The sequence below is a fragment of the Battus philenor genome, unplaced genomic scaffold (genome assembly GCF_028537555.1).
Source record: "Battus philenor isolate CCGP_79_NKW_IND1 unplaced genomic scaffold, ilBatPhil1.0.hap1 SCAF_9, whole genome shotgun sequence".
Lineage (NCBI taxonomy): Eukaryota > Metazoa > Arthropoda > Insecta > Lepidoptera > Papilionidae > Battus > Battus philenor.
The window spans coordinates 12,523,391-12,537,909 of NW_027181759.1; the positions used below are offsets into that span (position 1 = coordinate 12,523,391).

Here is a 14,519-nt window from a genome sequence, read left to right on the forward strand (position 1 = left end):
TACAAGGTTTACTGCCCGACTTGTGATCTTTGCATGGCTAAATAGCGACCAATAAACGTGACACATCATGCCACATATCAGATTTTAATATAAAACCACGCAAACAGTAAAACATTCCTTAGATTAAATAAAAATACAGATTAAGATCTTAACATTTGCAACGCAAATAGTCAATATTTTTTTAAACTTTAATTCGTTGAATAAATTTTATGTCTTATCTGTGCAATATCAGCAACATCTATTTTATCTGTATTTTTGTTATCTGTAGCCGGAAATTGTAAGCTTTTTATATAAGAATAGATTGGAATCGGCAATGCTTGATTCATGAAAGACTCATGTAGAGCTTTGGCGCACAAAAATGTACTTTAATGTTTTAGACGTAAGCTTTAATATTAACCAAACGTACAGTTTTGAGATTGTAATCGCGTAGTCATTAGTAGAATTCGCATTTAAGCCATGTATTGTGAAAAACATATCTAATTATAATATGAGTGGACCTCTACTTCTCTTAAAGCTCTTCTCCAATTCTACTCTGTTCTCTCTATCAATATTTTTCACAGCGTATAAAAAAGTATTTTTCTAACTTATGTTATCCTTCTTCATGAATGATCAAGTTTCTTATTACTTGTGAATATTTTCATAAGTTACAGGATAATATTATTCGAGCCTTGTTCCTTCGTGACAATATATATTACTATTGACTTGTGTACTATACTTTCCTCTAACGGTTTCTTTAAGAATATACTTAGCTCTATTTTCTTCGGCTTGTCGTTTTTAAACTCGAACTGTATCTTTCGTACTCGATGTGTATTTGTAACCGTATTATCATTACCGTAATGTTGATGTGCAACATGATAGCTAAGGAATCGTGTTAGACAATACAATATTTGATATTTAATAAAATTTGATTGTGTTTTATACATTCGCCTTTTATTTCACCGATGATCCAATCCAGATATTTCTTACCAGGTATAAGGGGTTCTTCGACAAATAAAAGTAACCCTCATAGCCCATTGAATTGGCTGTGGGCAGATGACACAGGGCGCAGAACATACGGCCACTGGCCTTAATGGGTTTTGAAGTGGAGACTACGGACTGGCAACCTCGACGTAGGATGAAGCTATTAATAGTTAACTACATTGTAAACAGAACAGATGCCGCTGTGACCTCAAGGTCCTGGAGTGGAGGTGGATCCACCAACAGGGTAGACAGATGACCTTGTTAAATTCATTGGGGAATGCTGGATGCAGGCCGCTTTGAATCGAACCCATTAGAAATCTATGGGAGAGACCTATATCCAACAATATACGTCTTGCACATGAAATGATGATGATATAATAAATATAAAAGTAAATGTATCTACATAAAAATTGTTTTAATAATAAAAAGAAAAAAAATTATGTCCTCTGCCCGTTCAACTGTTGTAATAACTTAGGGTCGTAAGTTATATCAGCCAAACCCCTTTTTACTATATCATTAACCCTTGCTGTTCTCAACTCCTTCCGAATCTTCATCACCTCCATATCAGCTACTGTCAAATTGTCCATTGTATTTAACAGAACCTGAAGGAATTTATGAATTCTTAATTACTAATTCATTGCATCTATCCTACCACATTGGAAGCTACAAATGTGAACTCACGATGACACTAATTGCGATTGCGAAAAGTGATACAATTGCCTTGTTGACAGACGACAAATGTCGCCCAACGACTTAACGGACAACTTACACACTGCCCAACTGTGGGAACCCTTCTTAATGTTATTTCCGCAAGTGTATAAAATAGGCATAGCGCTTACAAGCCGACCGTCAACCGGCCTCGCTACTCCTTTGCAGGTGAGGCTGGTGCAGGAAGACGCACTGTCGTGATTTTTTTTTTTTAGGAAGGACAGAGTCCTTTATTTTCTCTTAATGTTTTTTTCATTTAATATTTTTATTTTCGCGTTCCTTTCATGCACAGGGTTTTTCGTATTTTTCCCTTTCTTCCTACATTTCTTCTACCTTTCCCTTTTATTCCATGCCTTTCTTTCATCTCCTCATTCCTTAATTTTACATATCATTAGTTTTATTATTCCATTCTACAAACTTTTTTAAAAACATATTTATTTTTATTTACATTACTTGGCATTTCATTTTTACAATGAATCGCACTGTCGTGGTTAACTACTATGCCCTAGCAAGAAACATTATTTTTCAATATACATATATTCCGTCAAATCATTCCGTGTGGTACAGTAATGTGATTTACTTCACACAAGCCTTTCATTGCAATTAGGATAGAGAACTTCTTTGCTTTTTAAGGTCGCTATACTTTCATGTCCCATTATCATCAGACATTATCATCATATCAGCTGATAAACGCCTACTGCAACGCATAGACTTCTCCCAACGATCACCACAATGACCGGTCGTCCACTGTATGCTGTTATTTTTGCATATTAGCTATATTTTATCTTATATCATCATTTACAACGATCTTTCTATAAAAATACATTGAGAATCCTATTGATATTTTACGGGTATATAACATCAAAAAAATTCCCATTGTAAACGATATTTTATTAAAGCTATATAATAAATATACCTAAATGGCAACATACTTCGAAGTATTCGTAAAATTTGTAACAGCCTTTTGTGCGTTACACATTGTTGGCGAATTGTATGTGAAAACATCAGAACAAAAGTAGTCTTTCATGGTTTTCATCTTGACGTCTAGAGATGCATTCGACACCTGACCACAATTGATCATACGACACACTACGTCCTGGAATATTTTAGGTTGGAACGTATCAAAATTAGAAAAGTTGGGGCTGATTTGTGCTAGCCTACAGAATAGCGAATCCAAATCACTGTAGCACAAACACACTTTACAGGTCTCAGCTAGAGCCCGAAATATTTTCCAATCGTGACGAGCTTTACCTGGAGGCGTGACCGCGGGCATAGCGTACTGCACGCGCCCTTCCATGTTCAAATATGTACCTCCGGCTTCTGTATAAGCGCTCCCCGGTAGTATAAGAGAAGCTTTTTCAGCCCCACGATCTCCTTGGAATCCCACATAAATTACCATGCAACCAGCAGGTGGAGTCCAATCATAGAAAATATCGTCAGCTCCCAAAGATATGATTAAAGTAGGTTTTAGTTCCGTGAGAGCAGCCACTGCACCAGGTTTCCAGCCTACTTCCAGCGCTCCTGCAAAGCTAGCCTCCAACGTAATTATGTTTAATACTTGCCAACCGCACTGCGCTGGCTTTAAAGAATTCGCCAAATCAATCAGAGATCTCATCAAAGCTCCGCCATGACTAGCCCCCAGCATTGAAACTCCAACAAAAATGAGAGGTGCCTTCGCGGACTTAAAAACGCATTTCGCTTTCGAAACGGCTCCTAAATCTGCTCCCAAATACTCAACGTGATAATTGTATTCGCACTTTGGCCCAATCGCATAAATATCGCATTCGTTAGAAAAATACGCTTGTCGTATCCACGCGTTTAGGATAGGCGCCTCGAAACGGGGATTCGTTCCAACTAACAGTATTTTATCGGCTCCTTGGATATCCTTCATGTTTATATTAAGTGTATACGCTATTCTTAAGTCAGCGTCTGATCCCGTATAACAAAGAGAACGCTCTACGTAAGTGTTTTCGCATCCGATTATGTTTAAAAAGTCTTTACAAGTAACCAATGTTTCAACACTGGAATGGGGTCCGGCTATTGCCATAATTTTATTTGGATTCGCAGCTGCCGAGCATATCACTTTAGAGGCCATTTGCAAAGCAACGTCCCATTCGATTGGGCTCAGACAATCCTCAGTCCTGCACATGGGCGTAACTAATCGTTGCATCTCAAGCGAGTCGATGGCCCAACGTCCTTTATCCGATAACCACTCCTGATTTACTTCCTCATTTTCTCGCGGCAACACTCTCAATACCCTATTGAAACGGTGATTCAGAACAATATTAGTTCCAGTTGCGTCAGTGACGTCGATTGAATTAGTTCTCCTTACCTCCCACGGCCGAGCTTTGAACATGTAAGGTATGGCTGTTAAAGCTCCTACGGGACAAAGATCAATAACGTTTCCAGACAATTCAGAAAAGAACATCTTTTCTACGTACATGCCAACTAGCATCTCCCCTCCTCGGCCGGATGTTCCTAAGACATCCATACCGCAGACTTGTGAGGCGAATCTAATGCATCTAGTGCAATGAATACATCTGGTCATCTCGGCGCGAATAAGCGATGAAAGGTCTTTATTCTCAACAGCCCTTTTACCGTCAAAATGTATATCCGTGAACCTTGTTCTGTCGTTACCGAATCTCATCGTCAGATCTTGTAAATCGCATTCGCCGCCCTGATCACAAATTGGACAGTCCAGAGGATGATCTGCTAAAATGAATTCTAAAACGCCCTCTTGAGCCATTAGTGCCATTTTAGAATTTGTCCGGATCTTTATATCTTTGTACACAGGAGTTGCGCAAGCAATTTGTGGTTTCCATCCCCCTTCTATCTCCACGAGGCACATTCTACAGTTACCGACAACAGATAAACGGTCGTGGTAACAAAAGGTTGGTAGAGTCACTTGCTCGCCGCGTAGTGCTTGCAGTACCGTGAAATAATTTGGCACCAGCACTGCTTTACCATTGATGAAAATATTGATATTTTGCGTAGCAGACCTCTTAGAAACTCTTTGAAATAGTCGGTGGCCATTTAGTAACTTTTTATACGATCGAAACATTTTTTAACATTTGTACGTCAAACACTTATCGCTTTAAGCTAAGACGTCAAACATCAAACCTCTAAATATACTAATTAATAAATAATTAACTGCCAGTACTACACTCTTGCTAACGGAAAGCGTCCTTATTCTAATCTTACGATTATATCAATTATAATAGAAAAATACGCCGTGGATATCATTCATAAATTTAAATTGCAAAATGATTTTTGTGATGTCATTTTTTATAATTCGTTATTAATTAAACAGCGCGAGCTTTAATCACAAAATCCAAATTTTACATGAATAAATAGATCGCGTTGCAAGTTTATCGTGAGCCTTGTTTTTATTATATTAACACCAACAAGGACTTATTTGTTAGATGGCGAGTTAAAATGAAATATAATGTATCAGTAAAATAACCATACCTGACGGTTTCAACATTTACACGCAAAGCGTTAACTGTCAATTCGGGCGCCATAAATTTTACCTTTTATTAAAAATCTTAGTATAAATCTATACTAATAAACATCATCATCATTATTTTAGTCGTAGGACGTCTACTGCTGGAAACAGGTCTCCATCATAGAGTATTAATAAAGAAGGGGAGTCCCAATTCTCACTACTCCTGGCATTCGGGTTAATAAGAGATTTTTTTTATTTTAAATATGTTCGGATAATACTGTCCATCGTTCGTTAAAGTTTTTGCCTTAGCCAGTTCTTCCGATAACCACGGTAGGGGAGGGTGGAATCTATGCTATGACACTTTACCACTGGGGCAGTCTGCACTAATAACTTATATTAACTAAATACAAAAACGTTATAAACTTTACCTGATGAATGGAATTAACCAATTGTACGAGAGCTTCCTTAAATTGCACAAAAATTTCAGCTGTCTTTTGATGTCTGAAATATAGGTTGAAAATAGTTAACATTTTCACTATTTAATTATCAAATAAGGTACAATGAAAATATACAATGAAAATACAATAAAAACAATTTTTTACAGTGCTCAAGCAAGCACCAATCTCGGTCAGTCCCGTCAATAATATATATAAACCCAATCTCATATACATATATATATATAAAAGGTTGTCAAATATCTCCCTTCCGCCTTTTTGTCTTTTGAATTTCGCGGCTATGTACAAAGGGCTACAGAGCTCGTATCTGGCAATACTATACATAATTTGAAAGGTCTTGACATAACCTATAAAACGACGCTATGCATGATTAGTTTGGATATTGCGTTCAACAGTTATAGACGTGTAAACATGGAGTTCACTAACGCCGAAATTCGCGCTATTTTAAAGTTTTCCTTCGTTAAAGGCAAATCCGCTAGAGAAACGTTCCGTGAGATTAATGGTGTTTTGGGGGATGGTACTCTATCACTTCGTACCGCGGAGGAATGGTTTCGACGATTCAGAGCCGGCGAAAATGACACCACGGATAAGCCAGCCGGCGGAAGACCTGTGACGACAAATACCGATCAAATCATGGACTACATCGAGTTAGACCGGCATGTGGCATCTCGTGACATCGCCCAGGAGATGGGAGTTAGTCACCAAACCATTTTAAACCATCTGCAGAAGGCTGGATACAAAAAAAAGCTTGATGTTTGGGTGCCGCATGATTTGACGCAAAAAAACCTTCTAGACCGAATCAACGCCTGCGATATGCTGCTGAAACGGAACGAACTCGACCCATTCTTGAAGCGGATGGTGACTGGCGACGAAAAATGGATCACATGCGACAATATCAAGCGAAAACGGTCATGGTCGAAGGCCGGTGAATCGTCCCAAACAGTGGCCAAGCCGGGATTGACGGCCAGGAAGGTTTTGCTGTTTGTTTGGTGGGATTGGAAGGGAATCATCCACTATGAGCTGCTCCCATGGCCAGACGCTTAATTCTACCATCTACTGCGAACAACTGGACCGATTGAAGCAGGCGATCGACCAGAAGCGTCCAGAATTGGCCTACAGGAAGTGTGTAGTGTTCCACCAGGACAACGCCAGACCACACACTTCGTTGATGACTCGTCAGAAGCTACGGGAGCTCGGATGAGAGGTTTTATCACATCCACCATATAGCCCGGACATAGCGCCAAGTGATTACCACCTGTTCCTGTCCATGGCGAACGCCCTTGGTGGTGTAAAGTTGAACTCAAAAGAGGTTTGTGAAAAGTGGCTGTCCGAGTTCTTCGCAAATAAGGAGGGGGGCTTCTACGAGGGAGGTATTATGAAATTGCCGTCTAGATGGAAACAGATTATCGAACAAAACGGCGCATATTTGAATTAAATCCGATCACTGTAACACTTTTTATAAAGCATTGAATAAAGAGCAAAAAAGCGGAAGGGAGATATTTGACAACCTGTTATATATATATATATATATCATCGATCAGCGGATTTTAAAAAATCACTGGCATGAAGGATTGAGGGAGCGTTTATTAAGTTCCGAAGCGTACAGGGTACAGCTAGTCTGTGTAAATACACAGATTAGCTGTACCCTATATACCCTGTATACATTCCTTTAAAATCTGAATAGCTTGTCGAAGACGCTAAAGCTAAGGTTTATATATTATATCACTATGGCTGTATTCATTTATTAATTTATATTTCTTTGTATTATCATTTAGTCATAATAAGAATTTCCTAATTTAAAGGACGTAATTTGACGAATTTGAAGGGAACATTCCTTCTAAATTTTAAGTCTAAGCCTTATGGTTCCTGACATATCGTGATGAGTCAGTACATCGGTGGAAATCTCTTATATATAGATTAAACGTACTTCTGATCATGTAGTGCATCTGTAAAAGCGTAGTCGAGGGCAAGTCTTAAGGTGCGCGAAGCCCTAGGAGCAGCGTGAGCGGCCAAAACTCGTCGCGCGCCGCGTTCACAACAGCGCGCCTGTACCAACATCTGACATGCATCTGCGCATGCTGTGGTACGGTCAAATCCGCAGCTACAACCCAACAATTTCATAATTTATTACACCTCCTTTTTTAATCAAAATGAAATTATTAAACCTCTAACTAAAAGTCCTCTAATTAAATAACCCAAAAAAAATAATCTTAAACAGCACGAAAACGTAAAAATCTACATATTTATTTTACCACATAAACCACAGAATATATTAAACATCTGTCAATTATACATAATCAGTCCTTAAATTATTGTCTCAACATATGTAATTACATATAAAAATAAAACTAAGCTTTAATCTAATGTTCTTTTTACCAAAATCCTAATTATTCGCCAAACTCATTTGCCTTTAATATTATAAAGCTTCTTATTCCCAACCAACCACAATATTGGCCATTAAAAAAATTAACGAATTTTTATTTTAAAATATAGCTTTTTTAAAATAATATCTCACTTCCCAACCGACGTCAACTTCCACGCAAGCAACGCATCGTCTACAGCGCTCGTAGCAGTGTGCGCATATTCGGCGGCCGTACGCATACGCACGCACACATTCGCAAGCGCGTCACGTAACGCACACGAACGTTTCAACGACTTCTCGAACGATGTTACCACTTTTAGGTTATCATTCCATATACTATCTGCAAATAATACAAACTTATTTTTTTCTTATCGCTGCTTCTAACACTTATATATTATTATTAATTACTCAGCATTTTCTATAAATAAATAATTTTATTACCAAGTAATTCTTGTAAAACTCCGTACAATGACCTTATGTGATATATCTGCGCTTGTAACATCTTTTTCTCTTTCTGCAAATCCTCATATCGATTACACAGCAAGTTTAGTTCTATACGCATCATCTCCTGCGATTTAAAGTTATGTGATGATTTAAATAAATCAATATAAATAAAAATAAAAATATAAAATTGCTGCCAATTAATTATATTTGTTTATTAAATGAAATTTATCCTCACTATAAGTGGAATTATTGATCTTTGGCCCACATGCTTCATTAAACGCTAAAAAATTCATATTAAAACGAAATATAAGAAGTTTTTAATTGAACGTATAAGTTGTGTTCGAATATTTTGTGTGTTACTATATTTTACATAATACTTAATACTCACTTTTCTATTAACATTTGCAACGAAGTCTTCATTCTCTATGGCCAGTATCGGACGTGTATATAGATCTAAACTCACGAACAGCTAATAAAAAAGAAAAAAAAAATTGAAGATGATTGTCTCCGCGTACTTAATTACAACAAAATTCAGTTCGTCAAATGATAGTACCAGTGATGTTTTACCTCCATAAGTGACAAAAAAAAACAGAACATATTATACAGTTACCGAGTCTTATAATACAATTTTCTGCACAACAGCCTATCTATACTATATGATAACCACCATAAGAGAGTATATGATTCATCTCATATAAAGCCCTGGCTGCCTTTCGCCCGCCTTGCGTGGCATTATCTCTTGACTTAATATGTTTTAATGAACTTCGACAACGACGCCCTGATAGAGGTGATTGTTCAATGTGTAGTCGGTCGGGACTCGTGGGTTAATATTATATGTAGCTTCAACTGTGACAAGTTGCATATGACTAGCTTGTTGGCACATTACAGACTGCTGTGCTTATGCGAAAGCCTTTGAAGCCATTCAGCGAAACAGGCCCGTTTCGCTGTACCGAAGTACAATAAGCGGAAAAAAGTATAAATAATTAATTCTATATACAAACTTGATGTAAAGTTTTTCCATAGGCTTCGGGACTCATTTTATTAACATTTGTCGTCTCTTTTAACATTTTTATTTCCTGTAAATTAATAATATAAATACAATATAAACACTGTTAGACGAACGAAAATAAAGCCCTGGGGAAGCCACATAACGGGTAGAGTAAATACGGGTAGAGTAGAGATAATACGGGTAGAATAAATAGCCGCTGGTGCTTTGAGGTTCTGAAGTTCATGAACACAAGCGCAGCGTAGAACTTCCACAAAGTGGAAAGTAAACCTTTTTTGTGCAATTTCCATCGGTGTTATTGGAATTTTATTTGGGAAATCTATGTCCAGCTTTGGCCTCCGTACAACTAAAATTATTATAATAAGTGTTAGCATTATTAGAAATTATAAAAGAAACTTTCAAGTATATTCACTTCAACGAATATCTAATACGAACCACCTTGCGTTAGAAGCGCAAAAAAAATGAAAATTTTTTTCCAATTAGATGTTAATATTGACATGATCTTATTACAAGTATTCAATATAATAAGAAAACCGAAGACACAATAACGAGTATATTTTTAAAAACGACAAAAAGTCCTAATGTAAAGAAAAGTAATTTTTATTGTCTATAATTAATGAGCAATTAATAAACAATTACCCAAATTTAATTTAAAATCATTATTTTAAATTAAAAAGAAACAAACAACGTTATCCAAGTTTAATTAAAGATTAATTCGTTAATATATACTATTTTTAAACTGTAATTACGTAATTTTCTATATCATCATCATAATCATATGAGCAGATAGATGCCCACAGCAACCATATACCGGCCCGGAAGATCGCTGCAATGACCGGTCTTTTGCTGTCCGCATCCAGACACTTCCTGTGACCATGACTATATGGTCAGTCCACCTAGAGGAGGGTATATCCCATGCCACGTCTAACGGCTTGCAATCACCACTCAAGAGCGTTTCCACCACAAAGACCGTCAGCTAGATGAGCAATATACCCTTCCACTGTCACTTTAGACGAGCAATTCACCATGCACTTTCTAATAATAACAAAATGAACAACAAAATGTACCTCTTTTATGCTCTCCATTTCGGTAGTAATCACAGTAAGCCGTTCTACTGGATGTGACTTCTCATGGCGTGAAATCTCTTCGTCGAGACGAACCAAAGCTCCCAGGACCGTCTCCTTCATATCTTGTTTGATTGACATGTCTACCCGGTCTTTTGCCTTATTAAAATAGAACGATATTGGACCTCTTTTTGGAATTTGCAATAAATATGAGAATAACATAGACAACACATTAAATATAGCTCTGAGTAGACTGGGTGATTGTGATATTATAAATTAAACACATAAAATTATTATATAATTATATTTAAATTATTATATAATTATATAATTATATTATATAATAATTTTAAGTGTTTAAGTTTTTATAGGTGGAACATTTCAAAAAGGTAAACAACAAAATTTCAAATCATTCTATATGGAGTAATCATTCTGAAAAATGTTACATTAATTTATCTTTTTTATTAGAATGCGTCACGCCAACAGCTTCTAGAAGTCTGCAGGGTACAGATAATAAGCAAATATTAATTATAATATGTGGTAATCCAAATTTTGATACGCGCTTTTCTCACTGTATTATATGTATAAAACTAAAGATTTTTAATAGATTGTATCATACATTAATTGGCTGCAAATGAGCTACACATTTACCGTTTTGAAGCTTTTACATCGATAACTATTTCACCCTGTATAGTAACAAATACACCTATCCCCCGATTTACACGGTAAATGCGTTCCTGAGGAAAACGTGTAAATAGAAAATTAAAAATTTTCAAGTCAAAACCATGTAAATCGAAAAACTCGCAAAAAATGCATGATTTTGCTATTTAACAGTTGCGATTTTCAATAATTTTAGGTGTACACAGAAATAAAAATAAAATGCATTGACAAGTAAAAATATTTAATGTATTACGGAAAAACTGTCTTTTTTTCATATTTAATTACAATATACATTAAACAGAAGAACAAAAAAGAAATTATTCTCAATCTTTTTTTCGGAATCGAAGATTCGAATTCACTGTCATCAATCGAAGTTATTTGTGCCGATTAGATGTTTGAAGCAGAAATATTTACATTACGAGAGATGGTAATAAAATCGGTTATTAAAACAAAAAAAAACTTATTAAACGAAAAACCGTGTAAAAGCGAAAACGTGTAAAACGAGTACCGTGTAAATCGGGGGATAGGTGTAGTAGTAAACCATGGGAGGTTTCGACAGAAATTATACCCGCACAATTAAAAATGCTTACATTACTATTCTCCGCGTGTATTTTTTGAGATCCCGCCACACAACCCATCACCATATTTATGTTAACACTAATCATTAATTTCGTCCTTTTTACCCTGGTGAATTTAGCTGCGATAAAATAAAAATTAAAGCCGTATATAGAATGATTTGCACTAAATCCGATCCGTCAATGGCTTTGCTAACAATACGTGAAAGCGGAGAACGGTACCGTCGTTATTCCTATAATAAAACATGGATGCACGAAACTCTGTAAACTATGGACTTGTTACTAATTATAAATTCCAAAAACCAAGACTATTTGATTAACTACTTTTTTACGGATTGGACTTGAACTGCTGCTTAAGCGGCATTTGCAGATTCAGTAGGTTTAAAGCGGCAGAGTAAGGTAGCAAAGCTTCGAGAATTTACTACGAATTCTAATCTTGCTTGCTTCAATCATTTAAAACTTATAACTAAATAAATAAAAAATATTTAAAAATCGAATAATGATAGAACTATAACTGTCCTATAACCGCATAAACGTTTTTGTACTATAATGTGCTAATTGCTTTTCCTCGTAATTTACCGTACATATGACGTAATAAAACAATTACACTTTATTTATTTTCATACCAGTATAAAACTAAAACCTGTATGTCAATGTAGCAAAAACCAAGTGTGATTTTTCAGCGGTATTTACTCTTTCACTCTCCGTTTACCTTCTTTCATATATTCAAAAAAAAACTGCTTTAAAATAAATGGCTCCGTAGAGTTGTAACGTATTAAAAAGATAGATAAGTCGTTTATAAACGGACAAACTAGCGGTATAAAATTAGTTTATACTATAATCGTCCGACATCACGTCATTTCATTAAATTGAATGTCGATTGTAGATAAGAGTTACTAATTCAGTTTAGCTGTTATATTATAAAACTGCGCGTAACCTAATAGATACTTTCAAGTACTTCAAGTTGTGAATCGTCAGTTGCAACTCATTGGTCTCCACTCCCGAACCTCAGCGGTCATCAATTCGACGCACTATGAGGCTGCGTTTTATGATTACGTAATTCGATTAGCGACGTAGTTATAAAATTACATTAATTGTAAATTTATAGAATATAGCAAAATTCTGGTCAAATGTAGAATACAGTAACCATGTGGGATGGATCAGAGAAAGAGCTCGGAAGTTACATGAATCAATTTCCTCATCTTCCTTCTTCCATCGGACATCATAGAATGGAAGTACCTATCGGCGTCGTTGTTTCCAGCTAGCTGTAGCTTGGGAATCTTCAAAACAAGAGTGATGATGCACCATTGTATATGTCATCATCGCCACCAGGCTCACCTGATTCATAATGGCAAAGCTTTGCCTGTAATCAATAAAGAAATATTCGATTGTAAATACAGAACAAAGCAAAAGCGATTCTTTCGTATATGTATACCAATCTCCTAACCAAACTAAACATAAGTTACAACCTTTTTATACTTAGTAAATTTCCAAGAGTAATAAAAATAAAGTTATACGTAAATTACCATTTAATGAAAATACTACTTAAAAAAGAAATCCTATCTTCAGAAAAAAACAGAAAAACCATACAAGGGGAAATCGCAACCCTCACCCATATAAATATTATTATATGGTATTTTTAAAATTCATATTTCGAATTTTTACTAGTTGATTAAAACTACTTTTTTCTTATTTTACGTCACCATTTTTTAAAGGTTATGAAATTTGTTTTAATTTAAGAAAAATAATTATAGTTTATTAAAAAAATTATAATTTCAAACTTTGTTTTTTTTATTATACTGTACCTGAAAATCAAACTTTTTTCTAATTTATTTTCTGTAAGTTATGCTACCATATAAACCTTAAATTATTACTGGTATTCACGCCAATAATTAAAAACGGGGTCTAGTAAAAAGAGTCAAAATTGACAAATAATGTCTCGTTCATACAGCATGCAGCTTTCCATTGTGTGACGAAGAAGATACTTTTATGATAAAAAGTGAAGGTGTGCCAAAAATTACACATTATTGCAAATAAAAACAAAACCTTTAATTTAAATTATTGTTTTATTATAAAAAGAACCAAGTTTTTCATAATTTCTCGTTCGTTTTAGTCTGGTGTTTAAAACTTCTTGATAAACTATTTGTTTCGTTGTTACTTATAAAAAGAAGTGCAAAGGAGTCAAGTCTGGTGAACGGGGCGGCCAAGGGATTGTTATGCCTCGACTAATCCAAGAACTTCCGAATCCCGAATTCTTCTGTTAATCCATGCACTAAACACATCACGTGCGGAGTAAATTGTTTTGATGATATTTTGGCACTTTCCTAAAATGGAAACTGTAAACCTTTAATTTTGAAAACATTCGCGGGTCGATTACAATGCATTATAAATGAATCATTATTTATCAATTTGGACTCTGACTGTTATTAGACTCCATTTTGGAATGATTATTGTAAATACCAATAAAAGTGTGAGGTTCATTTGTTAGCACACCTTATTGCAAACAAATTTGATGATAATAGAAGATGGAAGAGATTGATAGGTTAAGAGACCAAGTTTTTTAAGAAGAGATAAATAACTTTAAAAAATTACTAATTTTTTGATTATAAATACACCATCTTTAAAATAAAGTGAGTTTCAATTATGTGAAAAACAAAACAGCTTTAAAAATAGTTTCAATTAAGTCATAAAAATACAAGATGTGAAATTTAAAAATGGCTCCATTCAGAGTGTTGGGGAATGCGACCCTCTTTGTGTGATTTTTGTCGATTAAATTTGAGATAAAATAACGTTAATGCTATCCCTTACATCCTATTACAAAGATGACGTTACTTAACTGT

General features: G+C 35.4%; 2 protein-coding genes across 2 annotated transcripts; both read right to left on the bottom strand.

The window, feature by feature from the left end:
• Positions 1-1,397: 1,397 nt before the first annotated feature.
• LOC137932335 (uncharacterized) lies at positions 1,398-11,742 on the bottom strand. The gene is made up of 9 exons (XM_068775938.1): positions 11,662-11,742; positions 10,448-10,561; positions 9,376-9,450; positions 8,763-8,843; positions 8,372-8,498; positions 8,084-8,270; positions 7,496-7,669; positions 5,542-5,614; positions 1,398-1,562 (listed from the first exon to the last, which is right to left on the bottom strand). The coding sequence occupies exons 1-9, from the start codon at positions 11,740-11,742 to the stop codon at positions 1,398-1,400; spliced, it is 1,077 nt and encodes a 358-aa protein (XP_068632039.1).
• Positions 2,585-4,729, bottom strand: LOC137932237 (NADH-ubiquinone oxidoreductase 75 kDa subunit, mitochondrial-like). Its single transcript, XM_068775839.1, has one exon. The coding sequence runs from the start codon at positions 4,727-4,729 to the stop codon at positions 2,585-2,587; it is 2,145 nt and encodes a 714-aa protein (XP_068631940.1).
• Positions 11,743-14,519: the final 2,777 nt, after the last annotated feature.